Source organism: Puntigrus tetrazona, chromosome 14 (genome assembly GCF_018831695.1).
Source record: "Puntigrus tetrazona isolate hp1 chromosome 14, ASM1883169v1, whole genome shotgun sequence".
In the NCBI taxonomy this organism is placed as follows: Eukaryota; Metazoa; Chordata; class Actinopteri; order Cypriniformes; family Cyprinidae; genus Puntigrus; species Puntigrus tetrazona.
This window is the reverse complement of record NC_056712.1, coordinates 2171923-2192663: the sequence shown is the minus strand read 5'-3', so window position 1 is coordinate 2192663 and position 20741 is coordinate 2171923. Positions and strand designations below refer to the sequence as shown.

Genomic DNA, 20741 nt, shown 5'->3' with positions numbered 1-20741 from the left:
ACATGGTGTTTCGGTCTCAGTACTTCATGTTTTAGATGAAGCACATACAAGAGCCTCTCTAAAGCACGATCCTGCTATCATCAAAATGGAAACAGGTCGTCTTTTTTTTCCGCTTACATTTCTGTCTGATGCACACAACAACAACAGAATGCAATTTAACTAACATTTATTGTTTTCTTATCCTTTTCCAACTCAGGTCAAGTGACCCTCGGCATTGTGGATGAATATTTTTTAAACCGTAAGACCTTTGGAAACCCGAACCATATGCTAAAGAGCAAAAGTGAGTGTTCAACAGCTTTAGTGGATTAAAAATCTGCAAGACACTTCATTTACCAAACTTTCTGTAAGAGCATTCAGGGCCTTTTATTTGAGAAGCAACTTTAACGATCAACAAAACATGATAACACTTCTGTAAACAGAAAAAAAAAGCAGAAAGAAAAGACAGAGCAAATTAGATTGGATTTTAATACCTTGACCTCAACAGGATTGCACAATGAAATTAATAACCAATATACAGATTTCTCATGACTGATATAAAATTGTATTTATTTTTATCTCTCATGGTACATTCTATTTGAAACAATCATTAACTTAATATTTTAAATAAAGACTGAATGAAATTAAGCCTTTTCTTTAAAAAAATTAAGCTCTCTCTTTCTGTAATATTAATTTGAACAAAAAAAACAAAATAAGGATTTCAAGCTAATATGATTGAGCGTAATAATATTGCACATGAAAAGTGATATGATTCTGACCAGCCTTTTCATAAGGCGAGTTAAGTCTCACAGTTGTGTCGAAAAGAACACAATCCTCTCCACAAGTCCAGTAAATTACAGCCAATCAGTACTTCATTCCCACAATGCGTTTTGCACCATCCAGAATCATATCACGTTAATGCACACTTATTTGGTTGCATATTGTTAATAAGAAACCTTTTACAAGTTGCTCTGGGATATAAGAATAAGCAAACTGTTAGACGTGATACGCTAGGAGGCCTCACCTCGTGCAACGTGACAGTGAAAATTACATCACCGTCATCTGTATGCCTCTGTTGGTCAGCCACCAGCAGAATTCAGAATGTAACTCAGGTCAGAACAGAATTTTAGATTCAGAGCTCAAACTAAGAGAGCTCGTCTGTATCACTTAGAGCATTCAAAATGTCCCTTGAAATTGTTAAATAGTACCAATAGTCTTTAAATAATTCTGCATAGAAAAATAAATTAAATATGAAGTTAAACTACGAATTGACAGGTGACAGTGGTCATCAATCATTTTTGTTTTTTTTTTTTTTTTTTTTTGATTTTCCGTATTTTTCTTGAATCCACTATATATATTTTTTTTCTTGATGAGACTGTTGAATTTAATTGTCGACTGTTGTAATTTACACAACTGCCCCACAAATACAAATAATGTTGACTTACAAAATAAATCCAGATACGCTTACATGGCAAGCAGCTGTTTAGTTTCTCTTGAGTTCATGAATGTCCTGTCATGTGCCATAACCAAACACTTCGAGAAGAATCACATTTCAGTAGGACAATATCAAATGGCTCTTTACAGGTAATTGGAATAATCCAAAATGTATGGATGTTGGCTTCCAGTACCTTCAGATATAATCAAATCCAACAGTTTCAAGTCCCCAAAAGTGGCAAAATATAATCCAAGAGAGAGGGAGTCTGGGGTATTCCACCACTTTCAAGCATGTGCCAACTTCCATTTCTTCCACTCCATTTGATTTTGTCATCCCAAGATGCCTAAAAATACTTCCAACCAAACACAATGAAGAAGGGTCAATATGAAGTACACTCAACACTGTTTCATGACCCAATCATTTGGTAAAAACAAAGTTCAGTGGAATTTGAATGATGGAATTCATATCGATAGCAGCAATCTACGACTGTTTGTTTATTATTATTTTTTAAGGATACTGACTGATGTGATTCTTAACTCTTAATGACATCACAAACATAAAAAATGGTATGTAATTTTAACACAGCCACCGATTCTAAGGGAGTTACGTGTTGTGTAATGAAACGTGTCCGGTATTCCATTGGTCATTAAGATTTGTCTTAAGGCACTTTTGTCATTACGGGGGCAGGTGAAGATGATGTTCTAGAATTTACTGAGGGCTGTCTGTTCCTCTAGTACTTGAAGGTAGTCTGGGGTCCCCATTTTTGCCTTTAGTTCATAATAATCACTTTTACGCTGCTCAATCACTATCTTACTGTGATTGCCCCCTATCAATGATTTTTTCATTTTTTTGTCATGTGGTTTCTCGGGGTAACGGATCTCAAAGCCACTCACCCCTATACTGTTGAAATCCTTTTTGCTCTCCAAGTAGTTGTGGAGGAACATGCTGTCTCGTCCCGGTAAGAACTCATCTAGCTCGTCAATGGTGCTTAATCTCTTCCTGGGGTCCAGGGGTAGAGAGTCCTTGTCTTTGTCTGCGCTATTGCGCAGCATCATTTTCTGTCTCTCCGAGTCTACGAATTTGAAGCCCGACTCTGAGTCTCTAATTCCACATGTGTGAGCTTTGCTCATGTGCTCGATGGTCTGCGGGATGAAAGTCTCTCCACCCAGGTCGTCCTTCTTGTTAGATTTGTGATTGTGCCTCCGGATCTGGAGAGGCATGGAGCCGCACTCCTGGTTGCCGAGTCCCTCCTGTCTTCCTGCTGGCTTTTTGTTCCGTCTCAGCACAAAGACCAGCAGGCAGAAGGCCACAAAGACAGTGAGAATCAGAACTACCAGTATGCTCAATATCATAATAGACAAGGGCACAGGACCGCTGGGGGGTGCCTTGCCGACTCCGGCAGGTGACAGCGATGTGAGGACAGGGGTGGCGCTGGTCAGGATGAAAGGAGGCCTGGCTATGAGCTTTGGGCACATGATCTCATTTTTCAGCTCCCTCAGCTCAATGTTGGAGAACTGCACTGGAGACGCACACTTGACCCCCTTGGCAGCGACCCCTTCGTTCAGCTTCTCGAGCCAGAGTTTCAAAGCCACTAAATCGCAGGAGCATTCCCAGGGGTTGCCATCCAGGTCTATCTGAGTGAGAGATTTGAGCTGGTCTAGCACGCCACTCACAGGCAGAGTCATGAAGTGGTTGTTCTTCAGATTCAGCCTGGCGAGAGAAACGCCGGCAAAGATGTACGCAGGCAGGCTTCTGAGCACATTGTTATTCAGGTACAAGAGCTGCAAATTTGGCATGGAGTCAAACGTCCCTGCTAACACCTCCTTTATGGCATTGTACTCCAAATAGAGATACTGGAGGTTACTTAGCCCAAGAAACATTTCAGGGTGCAGCTGCTCCAGCTGATTTCCATTTAGGTACAGCCTACGGAGGTTGGTGAGATTTGCAAACACACCTTTCTGCACGGTGGATATTTGATTGCTGCCCAAATGTAATAAATCTAAACCTTCAAACCCCTGGAAGTCAGTGGGACTGATATCTCGGATGTAATTACCACTAAGGTGCAATTTCTTGGCATTTGGCGGTTTAGGTACAAGGTCTGCTAGACTCTGAATGTTTCTTTCTTGACAGCTGACACTAATGCCAAAGTCAGAAGGGTGAGCTTTGCATGTGCAGGGCTGGGGGCAGGAGAGGGGAGGGATTCGAGTTTGATAGGACACAATTTGGCCATTTTTGCCCGGAGGGTTGCCAGCGACAATCCCGTTGCCGTATATTTTGGAGGGATTGGTCGTTTTGGGTGCTTTGGTCACTAAAGGTGCTATGGTTGAAGGTGCCATGTTGGGCATGGTTAGCCCACCCTCGGGCTGAGAGGGGGGCATCCGTACATCAAAGTCACTGCCTGTCCCCATGGGGCACAGCTCCTGCTTATTAGTCTCCTTCAAAAGTCTGCCGTACAGGTCGCTAGGGGTCTCGCAAATAGCCTCTCCGATGAAAATGTTATAGGGCATATTCTCCAGCCAGGCTTTCAAAGGTAACAAATCACAAGTGCAATTCCACGGGTTGTCATCCAACTGCAATTCCACTATCCGCCCGATGTGCTCCAGAACTCCGAGATAGGGAAGCTTCTGTATCCTGTTCCCCCTTATGTCCAAGTGAGTAAGTGAGGCAAATCGGAAAATGTTCTCAGGTAGGCTTTGAATCAGATTGTCATTTAAAATGAGAACCTTCAGTTTGTGTAATTTGTTGAAGGCTCCTTTCTCAATGAACTTGATTAAATTGTAGTCAGCCTGGAGGTATTCCAAGTTCTCGATCCCTCGGAAAGTGTCGGCACGGAGCTCTTTTAACTCATTGTTATTTAAGTGCAACTGTTTCAATGCACTAAGCCCCACAAAGGCCCCTCCCTCAATGTTCTGGAGTTTGTTGTTCCCCAGCTGGAGTGAGACTGCGTGCGTGAAATTCACAAAAGAGTTGGGGTAAAGGATGTACAAAAGGTTGTTCTGGAAATTCAAATGGTAGAGGCTGGACGCTGGCGGCTGCAGCTGTGTAGGTCTGTACACAGTTATTTTCTCACAGTTCACATAGAGGACGTTCTCGATGGACATGCAGGAGCAAGCGCTGCAGGTCTCAGCTCTGAGGTCCGAATCCGAGTCACAAAATGAACCCGATATGGAAAAGGCCAACAGAACAAGCAGCAGCATTTTGCCTTTTACAAATCCCCCAGTAAACCATTTAGTAACCTTAGAGGGGGGAAAAAACAAACAAACAATCAAAACACATGCCTGTTTCCTATTGAGTCACACAGCTAATGCCAAGATCTTACAGCAGGGGTGTTTAAAAAGCCCTCTGCGCACACAAAGAACTTGGAAAAACCTGTTATGTGCCTCTTGGATCCAAACATAATATCTGAGCCTACACTGCAATAAATCCATCTGTATTTACGAGCACCACAATATATATACATATACATATATGATTTTAATACACTGACGTAGTGTGACTAACACCGCAATGAATGTATGCATCAGCGTATTTCTCGCGTTTCAGTGAATCGAAGAGGGGGAAAAGTATCTTCCCATCGCATACAGAAGACAGTATTATCACCTTCACAAAAACGTATTTTAAAACACGGTACAAAGAGATCATGCCCTTTGGATTATCAAGCTTTGCCAACAAATAACTGAATGTATAAAAAGATAAGGATTCAACACTCACCGGCAATGTTAATATCTCCTCCTTTTCAGATAACACCGGACATTGGGAGCGCCAAGAGAGGGACTATTCCCATTCAGTCAGGTTCAGATTTCAGTCTCAGCCTCTCTTGTCAGGCTCCACTTGTACAAAACATATATTGTGTCATAAAATCCCAAGGTTACTGAGCTCTTTTGAGGCATTTCAAACGCGGCGCTGCGTATTTACGCTGAAAAATGAATTCGTTTCGAAACCAAAATAAAAATGGTGAAACAGCAAGTGGCGAATTTGGATGCAAAACAAGTCCAACATTCTTCCGTTGAAAGAACTGGGCATCAGTTTAGACGCAATTTGAAAGGACAGTTCGCTCAACAGTTCCGGGGGAGGAAAAAAAACTGAACTGATACAGATCTTAATAAATTAATCGCAACAATCCATCGCGCGTCGCGGCTCAACCCGATTACCGAAAATCGGAAATCGACTCCAGTTGATTCCTGCCGTTTCTTGGGATTATGCAAGTTGCGAGATAAGAGGAAAAGAAACTACGTGCTCTGATGTCAGACCGACGAGGAAATTAATAATTCAGCTGAGTAAAATACGCTCGAAAAAGAGATGCCACCCAACACCACATCGTCAAAATAAGTATTGTTAGTGCAGTCCTCGTCCGAATAATGAGACCGGTCTTATAAACCAACTATTCCACCTCGTCTTCTTCTAAGTATGTTGGTTTTGTTGCTGCATTGAGCTTCCCACACGGTGAAGCGGGAGGAGAGAAAATGCAGAGATGCAGAGAGAGAGAGAGAGAGAGAGAGAGAGAGAGAGAGAGAGAGAGAGAGAGAGAGAAAGGCAGAGGGAGAGAGCGAGGTAAGCGCGAGAGAGAAGAGGGGGGTTAAGAGGGCGAAAATATTAAGGAACAAAACCTAACTTCAGATACCCTTTAAACACTCACTAGTGAACACTATAACGCGCTCTTCTAGTGTCTTTCGCTAAGGGATCGCTTGAAACGGTGACGCGTAATCTGTAGTTGGATCCCGGCCAGTTCGTGCGCGCGTAACAGATTTCCTGACAGCAGCACGCGAGGACATAGCGCGTATTTTTTTTATTTTTTTTTTGCGTGCGTTTTATTTTACTTATTTAATCTATATTTCACAACGTATCTATCGCTCGCGCGCGCGTGTGCACGTGCGTTTGAGACAGAGACGGCGAGGGAAGGGAGGGCGATCGGCAGGTCGAAAATATCGAAGAACAACGTTTAACTTCAGATATCTCCGAAACACTCAATAGCGAGCATTGCGGAGCTGTCTTCCTCGCGTGTCTTTCGTTAAGGGATCTCTGGAAATGGTGACGCGTAATCTTTAGTTGGATCAAGGCCAGTTTGCACGCGCCCGGGTTGCCTGGCAGCAGCAGGAGGAATTAACGCGTGGGATTCTTTATTTTCTTTATTTTGCAATTTTAAGATCGCGTTTCGCCGCATTCGGCAACTGCGACAAAGTCACCCACAGTAGTTTGAGCCGTTGCGCGCACAAGCAATAAATCTTTATAGTCGGACAGTTCGCCAGGGATGGTGATTCATTCTTGATAGACAACAGGTGCGCTGTTTTATCGACTTCTTATGTCTTTCCAATAACCTGAACATCGATTTGTGCTCATGCATGTGTTTAATTGATCCTATGCCGTGCGCGCTCCCCAACTGGAAGCAGTTACGATTAAACCCTTAGATTATGAAGATGCGATAAAACAGAGGAGTTAGTGCACATAGATGATATCTATGTCTGTCCTGTATGGATCTGCAGTGGGTTAATGTTGAACCAAGGAAAAAAAAATAAGATCAAACACGGCGCCCTCATCTGGCAGAAATAAGTGATTTAACACATAAAATGGATCGCATTCCAAGCTTTTTGTACGTATAGATTTGCTTTATATTTAGTTCACAGTGCGCATGATGTGATATAGGGGAGATGGGCAAGCTAGTAAACGTTGAGGTTGTTACATCGTGTAACAATCTAATTCCAGTCATAAAATCCACACGAATAAATTTGTTTTTTTCCCTCTGTACTTGTTCTGTTGCTTTGGAGAATAGTTTTAAAAATATATAATAGCAAACGATAAAAACTAAATTAATAAACAAACAAAAGATCATACTGCGTGTTGAGAATATGCGAGCACGCTTATGATTAATTTAATAATGAAACAAAACAATTTAAAACTGGAGCAAGCATATTTTTAATAAATACCAGGACAGGAAAGCTGTTGCATACTTTTTGATTTTATGTAGTTTTTTATTATTATTATTATTTTTTTTTATGATATGTGGACATTTCTGACATCCAAAACAGCAGCTTGTTAATTTGCTTGTGTTGTTTTTAATGTTTAAATGTTCTGAAAAGCCATTATAGACATGGCTCTGTGTCTATAAAGAAAATAAAAGTTAACTAGCCCTAATCCTGCTATTACAATGTTACTACAAATAAAAAAAACTTAAGTTAATAAAGATAAAAATAAAATAATAATGTTAATTTTCTTTGTGTTTTGTGTGTGTGTGTGTGTGTGTGTGTGTGTGTGTGTGTGTGTGTGTCACTTTACAAACCGTATGTTTTAATATTCACATTTTTGAAAAAGCAACTGATTCCAGCCTAATATTCAGGAGCCTAAAACAACATCTGTCGGATCAACGTGAAAGAAAATTAGATATTTATTAAGCTCTTAACTATAACAGTTATGGTTTGCACCTTCTACTTTAGAGAATCATTGAAGCTTATTGCTTAGAGAGCTGGAAATCACAAGAAATCCCCACCTCAACAAGAAGTAAAACAGCAAAGGGCCCCCAGGGGCTTCACTCAGTTATAAGCTGGGCAGCGTTGTCGCAGTTGTTCATATTTTGTAAATTTCTGTTTATACCAAGGTATGGCATAAACACTTTCAGTCTGGGTGTTTAGTGTGAAGTGACAGCCTTTGCTCCGTGAATACGGGGGTTGTTCTGGTTTTTGTGTCTGTCTCTCTCAAGTTTCGGTCTTTGATATGTTAAACAACTGCCTATTTTTAACTAGCAAGAAAAAGAAGAAGAAAATACCAATAGTGGTGGTGACAATAAAAACACATAAGCGTTGTTTGTTTTGTACGCAGTTTTGTCACTTGGGTTGGTTGAAAATGACTTAATTTAATCCGCGTTTAATGTCGGAGCACGCAGAGAGTTGTTTTGTTTGTTTATTAATTTTTTTTTTCACCGTAAACTCACTGCCTAACAAGAGCGGGAGCCAACAATTATCATTCATTTATTTAAGCGATACCTTTTCTCGGCTTATTTACTTCTAGAAAGACCATTCGTCGTATATGTTTCCGTTCTTTTTTGTTTTTGTTTTGTTTCTTCGCTCGCTAATACCGTAATTTCAGCCACTGCTAAAAAAGCACATTTTACGTCATTAGCGTACGTGACACCGCGGATGTCAACGACATAAAAAAAAAAAATAACTTTTTTACCATGTTTGACAGAGAGTAATGGCTCGGTTTCAACTTTTCTGAAAGTGTGAATGAGTAATGAGAAGCAATTTATGTGAAGGATACCGGTAGTGCATCTTTATTCCTGCATGTTTGTTCCTACAATCTTACATGTAAAAAAAAAAAAAAAAAAAACACAGTGGGTGAAGAAGTTAAAAAAAAAAAAGCAATGGCAAGATTCCAAAGCACCCGCTCTTCTGTTTTGGCTTATTTTCTGTTTGTAGTCTCTTCTCCCAATAGGCAAAACACAGAATGTCGCCTTCTGTTCCATGTTTTTACAGCTTTCTTTTAACCCTTGCTCCCCGTTTCCGTCAATCATGCAGCAATCTAATAAAGTACATCCCTCCAGCTGGCAAACATGTTGATTGACAGGCAGTCTGTTGAAATAGGGTAATGAGATAGAAGAGATGACACTGTGGAACGTCGCCTGCAGTGGATGAGCGTGGTTGGGAGAATGTCTACCGGGGATTACCGTGAAGAACTTTGGAGTCTAGTGGCAAAAATGGCTTTGAACTATCTACATATGTACACATGCGATGATTAAAGCTGTTTATCTTTCTTGTAGTCTGAAAGGGTACTAAGCCTTCGGGCATGGAAGACTTTCACATTCATTAGGAAAGCTGAATGTGTCTTGAGTGGCAAAGGTTTTTAGATATAAATGAAAATAGCGGATTTTATAGGGGTTTCGCCATCTTTAATGGAGGCGATGGAGTAAAAGCAAAACAAAAAAAAGGAAACGAGAGAGAGACGTAATCATAAACGAAAGACTTTGATGGTCATAGAAGCGTGCAGGCATCTTTGTATGGACTAAGAGGCAGCAGGGGATACTAATGTCCACTCCACAGTTGGCAACAACGGATCCGCTGTGTCTCATCTGTTCCAATCGGGTTCTTGTGCCTCCTCAAATATCGCAAGGTTTCTATTAACCACAAAGATAGCAGTAGCAGTCACATTGTGGCCTACTGGGCACCGATCCAAAAAAACAAAACACTAAGATTGTGTGTATTGTTCAACCGCGGTCCTTCAGTCTCGTAAAGAGCGGTGAATAGCTGAAAATCAGACGTTACGAGATCACGTCATCTGTTTTGATTAGCACTGGGAGCAGTTGTTTCCGACACGGATTCGTTGTAGAAAAGAGAAGTGAAGTTTCTATTTCCAGAACTGCAGTGTATTGGCACGCGCACGGCTGTACACATGAAAGACACGTTTCGTAATGGTTGCGCAAGATTAATTAAGACTAATAAAAAAAATGTGGGTCAGTGAGATTTTTTTTTTGTGTGTTTATTAAATATTTTCAGCATCGATCTACAGCATTAGAAATCATTCTAATATGCTGATGTGCTGCTCATAAAACATTTCTTATAATTATCAATAAGAAACATAATTCTTTATATTTTTTTGTGGAAATAATGTATTCTTTTTGGGTATTTAGTCAACAGAAAGTTCAATAGAACATTTGTTAACATTATACATGTCTTGTTTGTCACTATTGAACTATCTAATGCATCCTTTTTTTTTTTATTTAAATAAATAAACACAATTCCAAAAATGTAAAATAGAATAATTTAAATTCAGACATAAAAAAGAGAGAAGCATAGTTTCTTGTTAGTAAGACATATGGAATGAAAGCAATAAGCCAACATGCAGTGCAGTCTAAATATAAACACATTTTAACGTATGTATTTTTGCATGTCCTTTCTAAGTTATTTGAAGAGTGCGCATGTGAGTGAACGTCTATAAAAGAACACCAGAGTATGACGTGTGGCTTCTGCAAAGCAATAAAGCAAAAATAACGGCTTTATTCAAAGATTCAGCATCATAACATCACCGTAGCACCATTTTGGACAGCATCTGTGCACAGTGCTGAAACTGTGAATAAAGCCATTATTTTTGTTTTCTTTCCATACAAAAAATGCTCTTATAGCTTCGTAATGTTACGGTTGAACCACTGATGGCAGATGGAGCATTCAGACAATGTCTTTAATGCTTTTCTAGACCTTGACAGTGGTAATTGTTTGGCAGTCAATGGGACAATCACAAGCCCCCCCGGTTTTCATCCGAAATATAAAGTGAATGAACAAAGGCATAATTTACATTTTGGGGTGGAGTAATCCTTTAACAATGGCCTATATTGTTGAACTAATGTGGTTCGGATGATGGAGATTGAGCTGTGTCCAGGAAACAATAGCAAGTTCGTTTTCGTTATACTACAGTATGTTGGTTAATCAGCCAAAAAAAATGGCAAGCATGGCCCCTGTAATCATAAGTAACCTTTGACCCTTATATATATATATATTACGTATAAGATTGAAAGATGACATTATTAAGGAAATCATTTTATTATGATTATTAATGATATTATAATTTAATAATTCATGCTTCAGAGAGTTCTGAACACCTCTGAGCGTTCATCGGATTAGCAGTTTAATGAAACCGATGAAGAACGATTTGGAATTGGGCCAAAACACCATTACGTATTAAGACAGGAAATGGTATGCGTTTCGAAAAGCTTCAGCCAAGATTGAAATAAGTTGACACATCCGCCCGTGGGGACGACAACTAGAGAAAGAAAAACTTGAGCCGGTCAGCCGACAGACAGCGATCCTGTAATACGCTGCTCAGTGGGAGCTCGGTACAAGTTTATCATGGCCAGAGCCTCCAGAAGTTTAAGAAGCGATGCTCCTACGTGGTGCTTTGCTGCATGAGTTCTCCCACAGCTCTGAGTCAGATTTACTCAGCTGTCAATTTCATTTGTGAGCCACTGTGGCTTAATATGCTTCCCCAGGAATCCCACAGGAAAGGGGACCACAGCCACATGAGCGGTTTTGTTTGTGCCGTTATTATAGTCGGCCAGGCATCTGACAAGGGATGACTCTAATTCCAATTTTCCATTAATATATCAATACTTCATCAGCAAAAGCAAACAATAAAGAGTGATTATATCCATCAGTATGCTATTAAAGCCAGTGCGCCAGCCTGGGCAGCGGGGTGAAGCATTCGGGGCTCAGGTAATCTCCTCTATCTGTGTGGAGGAGGGCAGCTTGGCATTTCGAAACTCTGGCAATTTTTTCCTTACACAATAAATGTATCGTAAACGAAAGGTCAGCCTTTCACCGGTTATCACTTTGACTTTTGACGTTTTCTCCGCCCCTAAGTAAATATCAAACTGTTTCTACACGTAGGGCCAGTGTTTATTTTACACAGGGGCAGATATTAGCTCTGTATTAGTAACTTTTTACCTAGCATTGATGGGATCTAATTTTGAGGGGAAAAAAAAACTAACTTTTGCAACCATTTTTAAATATGTTTTTGTATTGCTGAAATACGCAACGTGAGCTAATGATGCAAACCAGCATTGTTGTTCGAATGTTGCAATGCAACATTCCTGTTTAAAGAATTATTTAGAAAAACATGCTATTAATAATTGAATTGGATTTAGACCTTGAGTCGAAAGTCTGAACCAAATGAGGATTCACAGTTGCTTTAACAAACACAGATATACCACTATTTCAAAACACTTCCAGACGAAAAATGCTGCATTATAGATATAGTGTCTGAAACGACAGTGATTTCTCATTTCATACTGAGATGCTGTTACTATTTTTTTCTCTATCTTCTCCATATATATATATATATATATATATATATATATATATATATATATATATATTGTATTTTTGCAGTATGAGTTGAATTTAAACTTAAGGACAGCAGTATTTCTGAAGCTAAAACAGACTGCCGACGACACATATGCTGTAGTTGTGCTAAAATAAAAGCGAACCGTTATTCACAAAATTAATCTGCAAACACAACAAGACAGATTTCGTCCAGTGCGATGGCTAACATGCCTAAATTTCTGCTCTGCAAGGGAACTGCAAATTAAGTGCCGACATGAGCAAACTTCTGCCACGTCTCAGCTGAAGCTTAGCACCAGCTAGTCCAGGTTTGAAAGAATGCAGTGTACCAGATCTGCTGTGTCTGTCTAAGCAAATGTAGACGAGATGGAGGGAATTTGGCATGTGTCAACAAAATGAGAGCAGGCCAACAGCGAGGCCCATCTGCAATGTCATCTGAAACTGTTACAATAAAGCTTAACAGGGACACAGATTTTAGCCACACAATCTGTGGTTTTGACACCATGTCTGGTGGTCGGGTTAAAGCCAAAAAAACGACTGTGGGAAGATGCTTCAAACTTTTCCGTAGATGTGCAATGAAAGCAAAGCAAAATGTCTAGCGGAACCTGAGGATTTTATCCAGCATGACCTGAGAATGATCCATCTGAATGTGATATTACAAATTTAATTGTTAGGTAAAAGAACTGCAGAATCCGGTATGCTATAAATTTTCATTTGCTTTAATCCTAAAACCGTGTATTTATTTGAATGGGGGGTTAAATAGGGTCTCAAACTTTTAAACTTCACTGTGTATTATAATTATGGTTTGATACAAACATTTTCCATAGCTTACTGTATAGGCGATTCACTTTAGCAGGCATCGACCCATTGCTAGCTTATATAAATACATTTTGCACGTGGCAGGAACATCAATGCGCAAATGAGAAAACAGAAATGAACTTAAAATGATCAAAACATACTATAGGAAACCGCAAAGCTCTCAAATGTGATAATGACTACAAATTTCGTGCTGTGCCTAAATTCAATTATTTTGTACGTGTTTGTGGGCAGGTTTTTAGAGAAAATAGATAGCTTACTGTAGATTGACTGCACCGTTAACATGCAAAGCTAAAACAGACAATGATTTCAGAGAAAACATCATGAAGGCAGCAATTTAATCACAGAGAACGCAATCATGCCCAAAGCCATTAAGCTCAATTGTTTCTTGAGCAAAAAAAAAAAGAAGGTTCATTTCAGTGAACATTAACAGCTGCGGAGAAGATTAAAGAGGAGAGACCAAACATATGCTTCATTGAGAACATATAGGTACATGCAGACGTTCCCAATCACGATTTTTCTCACTATTTTAGCTTTCTTTCAAGGAAAAGTCTAAATAAATAGGTCTTGATCTTGACTGCATGTGCTGTTTAAAGAACTGCAATTGATTAATCGCAATAAAATGAGGACGGTTACATAAATAAGTAACTCAGGATTCAACTATTTACCACTTTACAGTAAAGCGTGTTTTGCACGAAAAATAAAATAAAGTCAAATCAACCTTTTTCGGAAACACTGAACTACAAGACATGACACGTGCATGCTAGTGAAATGCCTGTGAAGTGCTCATGTCTAGAAGCTCTCAGTCTATCAGCGTGAAGAAGAAAAATGTTCAGCTGCTCTGTCAAGGCCTAGGAAACAAATCAAAACAGCTCACTGTGATCCTGACAATCGGATAACAAAGTGAAGACACAGAAATTGACATCTGCACGGCTATGGTGACCTCCATATAAGAACATTAACGATTAACATGCAGTGCTTGCAGAGATAAAAAGACCCGTGAGCACTTTATGAAATATATAGCCAACGTAACGATAAAGTAAATGTACAAATTAGCATTTACTGAAAAAAAAGTCAACACTTTTTAACTATTAACTGCTACTTTTCCTTCATAAAATTCTAGTTAGTAAGTAGTTAGTAAGGTAGTTGTTAATTTTAGGTGTTGGGTAGTATTAGTGACGTAGAATTAGGCATTAATATGTGCTTAATAACCACTAATAAATGACTAATATTCTAGCAATGTGCATGCTATAAAACAACTAGTTAAGTAAATGTAATTAAAACTTAATGACATACAGTGGGTCATTTCTGTGGACAACAATTAATATTAAAGCAATGCTTCTGCAAGTTTGCATTATGAAATGATGAAATTATTTGTGCACACCATATATTACCACCTGACAAAAAAAAAATCAATTAATTGATTAATAAAAATTGTCTTGGAATAACAAGATTAATACAAAATAAATACATACAATTAATACATAAAAACGCACAGGGTAGTTTTATGCCTTAGTGATTCTGTGTTTCATAAAAATCGATTGAGTGAATTATTCAATGATCACCTTTATGAGCCATTTGGTTACTGAGAACCATTTGGTTACTGTTTGGTTACTGATTCATTTTAGTAAAAATATCTACAGGCAAAAATAAAAAAATAAACACAACTACAGCCAGTCTCTTATTTTCACTTTATCAAAAGTAAACAAAATGTAATTATGCATAAAAAATCTGAAAGCTTTACAAATTTGCAAACTCTTTCAATCATATGGTTTATCGGATAAACTGCTAATGATGTCCATGTCCCTAAGCGCACATTCCACTTCTTGCTAATTGGTTCTTTTGCAACTAGCCCTCCACTGTGCTTTCTAAAGAAGGAACGGCTCTATCCATAACCATGGCACGCTGTGATCCTCTGCCATCACCCGCCCCACTAAGGAAAATACCACAATCCTCTATCTCAGCCTATCTATGTCCTCACCTCTCAGGATTTCATTTAATTAGGCGGCGGTCAAAAATAGCTCTGGCAGATCAGGAATAATGACATTGAGGTAAGGTGGGAGGGAGTGGGAGTTTGGAATTTTCCTGCTCTCGAATTTCACTCAGTTTTTCTTCCACTGGGATACATTTTCACCGCTGGCATGGCATTTAATTCTTATTATGCTCGTGTCAACCTTTAATCAAATTTCAGCAGGGTATTGAAATGTTACTCACACCAAATGATGGGAAATGATACATCCGAACAACCGTCGTCTGGGAACCCGGGATTGTGCTCTTATCGAGTATCAAATAGCTTAATAGTAAAGATTATATCCCTTCTTATACATATGGTGACTCCTGTATGATTGATCGCTTGCATTGCACATGCGGCTGCGTGCTGGGCTTATACACACACGGAAGTACACACACACACATAAACACATACGCATTCAAACAGAACACCTCCATCATGTTCTTGCAGTGCATCACACAGAAAGGCCACCTTCCAGAGAAATATGTTTCTTTGCTGATACAGACAACCAAACAACCTCTCTTCTTTTGATGTAGGCCACATGCAAGGGATAAAGGACCTGGACAAATCCCAGATATAAATGTATAAATCCTCTCATAGATTTCAAAAAGACTTTCAACCTGCTCAGGAAATCTATACCGGTCTCTGAAACATTTTCAAACTCTTAAAAAGCCAGTTCAGAGTCATTTAAGAAAACGTGCGGTCCAGCTAATTGAAGTTAAAATGGCCTTTATTTGGCAACAGTTGGTTGCTTTAAATTATGTTAAATGAGAGAATAATAAATGGCAAATGCTTAAAATAGATCTAACACAGTCTCGCGAGAATGCAGAAGTGTTGTGCAAGTGTGTTTTGGATGAATATGATGTAGCTTATTAGATGATCAATCTTATCTATTTGAAGTGTGAAATATTCCATGTTAAACATGAAGCCCTTAAAGAAAAAACTGAAAAATAGCACGTAGGGTCTAAAAGTGTGAGAGTCTAATAAAAATGTGGGGCTCAAAAATGTGAATCTGCAAACAAAAAAAAGGGAAAAAAAACCTATATCTGAGATTTCAAATCAAGTGTGATCAGTGAAATTCATGTAAGCTATTGTTATTAATGTGAAAGAGAACAAATCAAATGCTAAGACATTGTCAAATTCATTTCCATGCAGTGTCATGCTGATTTCAATTGATGGGGGGTATTAAATTACCAAAAAAAAAGTGTTTTTACTAGTACCGAAAGACTTTTAGAGCCTACTGCAGCTATTCAGTGTGATTCCTTCATTCAATTTGTTTGTTACCTATTAGACCATTTCTACGTTTGATTAAAATGTGTCCCATTCCCTCTACCTAAAACACACACCAGTGGAAAACAACAGAATTACTTCGGCCGGAGCCACTAACGTACAACCAGATCCCCAGGAGCTATCAATAATTGAATATCCATTAAATGTCTAAAAGAAGCGAGCTGCTGCCTCTCTCTGCCTTTGCCTTTCTTCGACCTGTTGAGTTAAAGCCACCGGACAGTTCCGCCCCGTACAATACGCCACCTCTCTGCCAGCCTTTATCAGCAGGAGTGCGGAGAGCGTGTATCAATCGAAGAGGAGTGTTCGGTTTCAGATCCCTTTGTCCCTTGCGCGCTTCATGCACCCAGGTTTAATTAGAATCCGTTTTAAATATTCATGCTAGTTGTCTCTACTGTAATCCTGGGAGGAAACCAGATAACTAGGTGGAGGGAAACCTTGTGACACCAAAACATACCGTCTGACAGCTTCAAGCTGCTTAGCAATTAATTAATTACCCTGGGTGAAGGGAGATTATAATAAATAAATATCGGCCGATCATGAGCGCCGGTGAACCTGAAAGACGGTGGCGTAAGCGAAGGTTGCGGGTGAACGACCTCAAAGTTAATGTGTCCACACGGCGTGGAGCAGGTTGCGCATAAATATGCATCGCATCAAAGTCAAGGAAGCGGGCAGATCCGCGGAGAGGGCATCGGTGAATGCCGGGTGGGCATTCAAGACGCATCACACAGCCCATTGCATCGCCGTGAATGGAGGCACTCACACGTGCTCGCTGCAGGTCGTGACGCCGAGTTTCTGAGAGAGTGCCAGAGGCCTGAAGGCTGAACATGTTTCACCGGTTCAAAAAAAAGCAGGTACGAGGGTTATAAGGCGCGTGGGCTTGTGATGAATCTGCAGCGCCGAGCTCGTTCCCGATAGCTGATTAGTGCCTATGGTAGGATGGCTGTAAAGATAACCTTTCTTTTTTTCAGAGTGGGCAACTGACAGATGCGAAGCTTTAGCGGATAAACAGTGAGACCAGCTCAAAAGCTTTTGAAATGATAACGATAACAGGCTCAGACGAAGTCGTTCAGAGGAGTGCCGCCAAAATAAAATATGAAATACAGCTTAATGGCGCGGCATTTTTACTGTCAGGTCAGTGCAATTGCTTTTTTTACTGCATTGTTACAAACCAGAAATAGCCAGAGATCTGACAATACAAAAGTGAATATGGCAAAATGCGTCTATACACTTTTATTCTGAGAAGAAAAAAAAAAAAACATGAGGAGATTAGAAGGTTTGTCTGGGAGAAAAAAGAAAAAAAAAAAAGTAATGAGGCCTAGAGGTCACAGTGTAATCGCAGAGATATGCGTCATATCCTCCCATAATCCTTCAGACTTTCCTGGGTTTGTTTCTGTAATGATTCTTGCACACTCAGGTGACAGTATGGGTCTAGAGATATGTAAAAATAGCTAAACACATAGAAGAAAGAAAAAAAAAAAAAGCTTTGTGTTGCTCTCCCATACAAACGTATGCACAGAATAGGTATATTGTATAAATCATTTGTAGTTAAGCAGCATTTCCATCCAATGAGTCAAAAAGGACAACTGTCACCTCTTGATAAACTGGCACTAAATATCACTTAGAAAAGTAGGAGAAGCCACTGAATATATAAACATTTTCAAATGATAATATAAATTACTTTGATAGTGGGCAGACAAAACAATACATGCGGTCATTGCTTTTAGATTTTGATGCTGCTTGAGAAAAGCAGTCATGGTAGACCATCCTGGGAGGTAATACAGAAATGCTTTGATGACAGATTTTGCACAGGCATTTCAGAATTACCATAACACCATATCAGATGGCGTGCAAGGAGATGCTGTGCAACTTTAGTGCAAAGTCACAAATTCTTTGAAAGCTCATCCTGAATTTATTCAACCCCCCAAACCAAAAAAAACCCCAAAACAAAACAAAAAAACAAGGAATTAATTTGAAACTTTTGGCGATTCCATTTGGCAATTATACACAATACTAACTACACAAATTTAATTTATTGCGCCTAAGACAACTTAACGTGGTCAAGTTTCTTGAAATGCAAGACACTGCAAATGGCCCTGGACGTTTCAAATAAAGCGAAAAATATCGGTGTTGGGAAAGTCATCATTAGTCTCCATTCGGTGAGACACAGCTCCGGTTATCCACCTCCCAGAACACCACCTTGTCAGCCACTTTATTACACCTTCCATCTAGGTGCTGAGCACAGGAAGCGATTAATCTTTGAATATGACGCAGGAAGTTAATCAGTGCTCACGCCAAGCTGCGGAAATCTCTCCGAGTGTCCCGACCGGGGTGACACGAGAAATGAACCGCGGCAGCTCGGAGTAGAGCGCCTGAACCCGGCCGGGAGCCCTGTGGTTTATAACTAGGCCGGGATACTCGTTGATGCAAGAAATCAAGCGCAATGACAGGAACCACTGGGAGTGAATTTAAGTGAAAGCTCATCAGTTCACACCGTTTCTATTTACTCGAGATGTTATAAAAAGGAAAAGTTGCTCATTGTTGTATAACGAGGGTGTGTGAATGTCAGTGTATCGTGTCTTGCAACTGCTGCCCTTGTTCGCACTTTTAGCCCCTGGCTACTGTTTGCATATTAACTACATTATGAATAGGTGAATACACTTGAATATGGACATGTGAATAATGCATGGTGGAAACGGAGGATGGATTCCCGAGTTCAGCGCCGTAGAGGCTGTAAGGGGGTGCTGCTCAAGCTCTGGAACAATAGCTTTCTAAGGGGTCCGGGTTTACGTTTAAGTGTGTCACGACTGCTATCTTTAGATTAAGCATCAGGTGGAGAGGAGGCCATGTATATTTATGTCACCGCCCAATGTACCGTGCCCGTGAACAAACAATATGTAAGCTAAGCTCACTCATCCTTTCTTTTACCTTGGCGAGCCCAGGGCACGTGCTGTCTAAATAATTCAGCAAAACCTTGGTGTAAAATTTTAATTGGGTGTTGGGAAGTTCATTTGTTTTTACAAGGCTTCGGGAGCTGAAAGCATGCTTTTCAGAATCAACTGATGCAAACCGAAAGGTTTTAACGGCGTTGAATTATGTAATGATCATTTTGCTGGAAACAAACTATGATTAAAGATCTTTACGGAAACGTAGAAGTCAGTAAACAGAACTGTATTTTTTCTTTTGCTTTGTAATATCTTTTAATATCATATATGTGAAAATACGTGGCATATTATATTTAGTGTCTACATTTTACCGACAGCTTTTTTTTTTTTTTTTTTTAGTTACACATAAAACCAGAAGAAATGGTATTAGTAATTGAGCTTGGAGGGGATTGTGCCTGATTTTGTGTGACCTGGGCCACATACACACTACATGGTTGTCAGTGGTCTTCTTAGTGTTTAATCCTGTTCTATACACACAGAGTTCATAAACACAGAGAATTTTCCATAAATCTGCTTAATCCCGAACAACTACTTGTTAATGCTTTGATGCCACTCGTTTTGAACGCTGACAGCTCGTCTGAAACGTGTGTCACTCTTCTCCGTGTGTGGTGCAACAAATCACAGAGACACAGCTACATGTTTGGACTTGTTCACAAACCAGTCTGACACTCTTGCAGTCTAGCATCAATTCATGTTACAGAACAGAAAGAGAGAATGCTGTTACAAAGAAGTGCAGGGGTAGTACTTTGAAAGTAATCTGAATGGTGCAAATGGCATTTAAAAGTATTTTACTCTTTTCAATGCATCAATTACAGGTGTAATTCTAAAACTAGACACTTTATCATTTTATATCACAATATTTTATTGTTTTACCAGGCTTATAATATTATATATATATGATATTAAATACATAAGTAAATTAGATTTTATATGATACTGTGGATTTTGCAGGTTGATTCTTTCGGGTGCAATACACCTCCTTTACACCATAGAAATTATGCATGATTTTTTAGGAAATTGTTTCCTGTATGAGGTTCTCCGAAGTCTTTTGCAGTGCATACTTGGTCCTAGTGTCAGATTTACGGCCTCCTCTTGTCAGTCACTGGAAGCTCTATAAGTGATATGTATCTCTCCACTCTGGAGAACCAGAACATTCTGTACAAGGAAAAGAATATATACATTATACATCATACTCACTCACTCACTCACTCACTCACTCACTCACTCACACAACCATATATACTGTTTGGTTTTGTCTGTGGTGCAATGGAAGCCAAGAAAAAAATGCATACGTCTTTAGTAAACTATTTCTTGAATCATTTGATTCCAGAAAACATGTCTACATGTCAGCACTATGGTGGAGGGAGGGGGGAGAATGGTAAGGACTTTTGATTGTCATGGATTTGTGATCTCTGATCGCAATATGCTGGGAATGGAGGGGATTTATCCTCATT

At 39.5% G+C, this 20741-nt stretch overlaps 1 protein-coding gene across 2 annotated transcripts; it reads right to left on the bottom strand.

The window, feature by feature from the left end:
• Window positions 1-346: 346 nt before the first annotated feature.
• slitrk4 (SLIT and NTRK-like family, member 4) lies at window positions 347-5877 on the bottom strand. 2 transcript variants are annotated; one of them, XM_043258081.1, is made up of 3 exons: window positions 5123-5876; window positions 2305-4647; window positions 347-1763 (listed from the first exon to the last, which is right to left on the bottom strand). In XM_043258081.1, exons 2-3 carry the CDS (start codon window positions 4606-4608, stop codon window positions 1755-1757), a joined length of 2313 nt encoding a protein of 770 aa, XP_043114016.1. In that variant the 5' UTR covers window positions 4609-4647; window positions 5123-5876; the 3' UTR covers window positions 347-1754. The 2 variants fall into 2 exon arrangements, with proteins under 2 accessions (XP_043114016.1, XP_043114015.1); XM_043258080.1 differs by lacking the exon at window positions 347-1763 and having other exon boundaries at window positions 1976-4647; window positions 5123-5877.
• Window positions 5878-20741: the final 14864 nt, after the last annotated feature.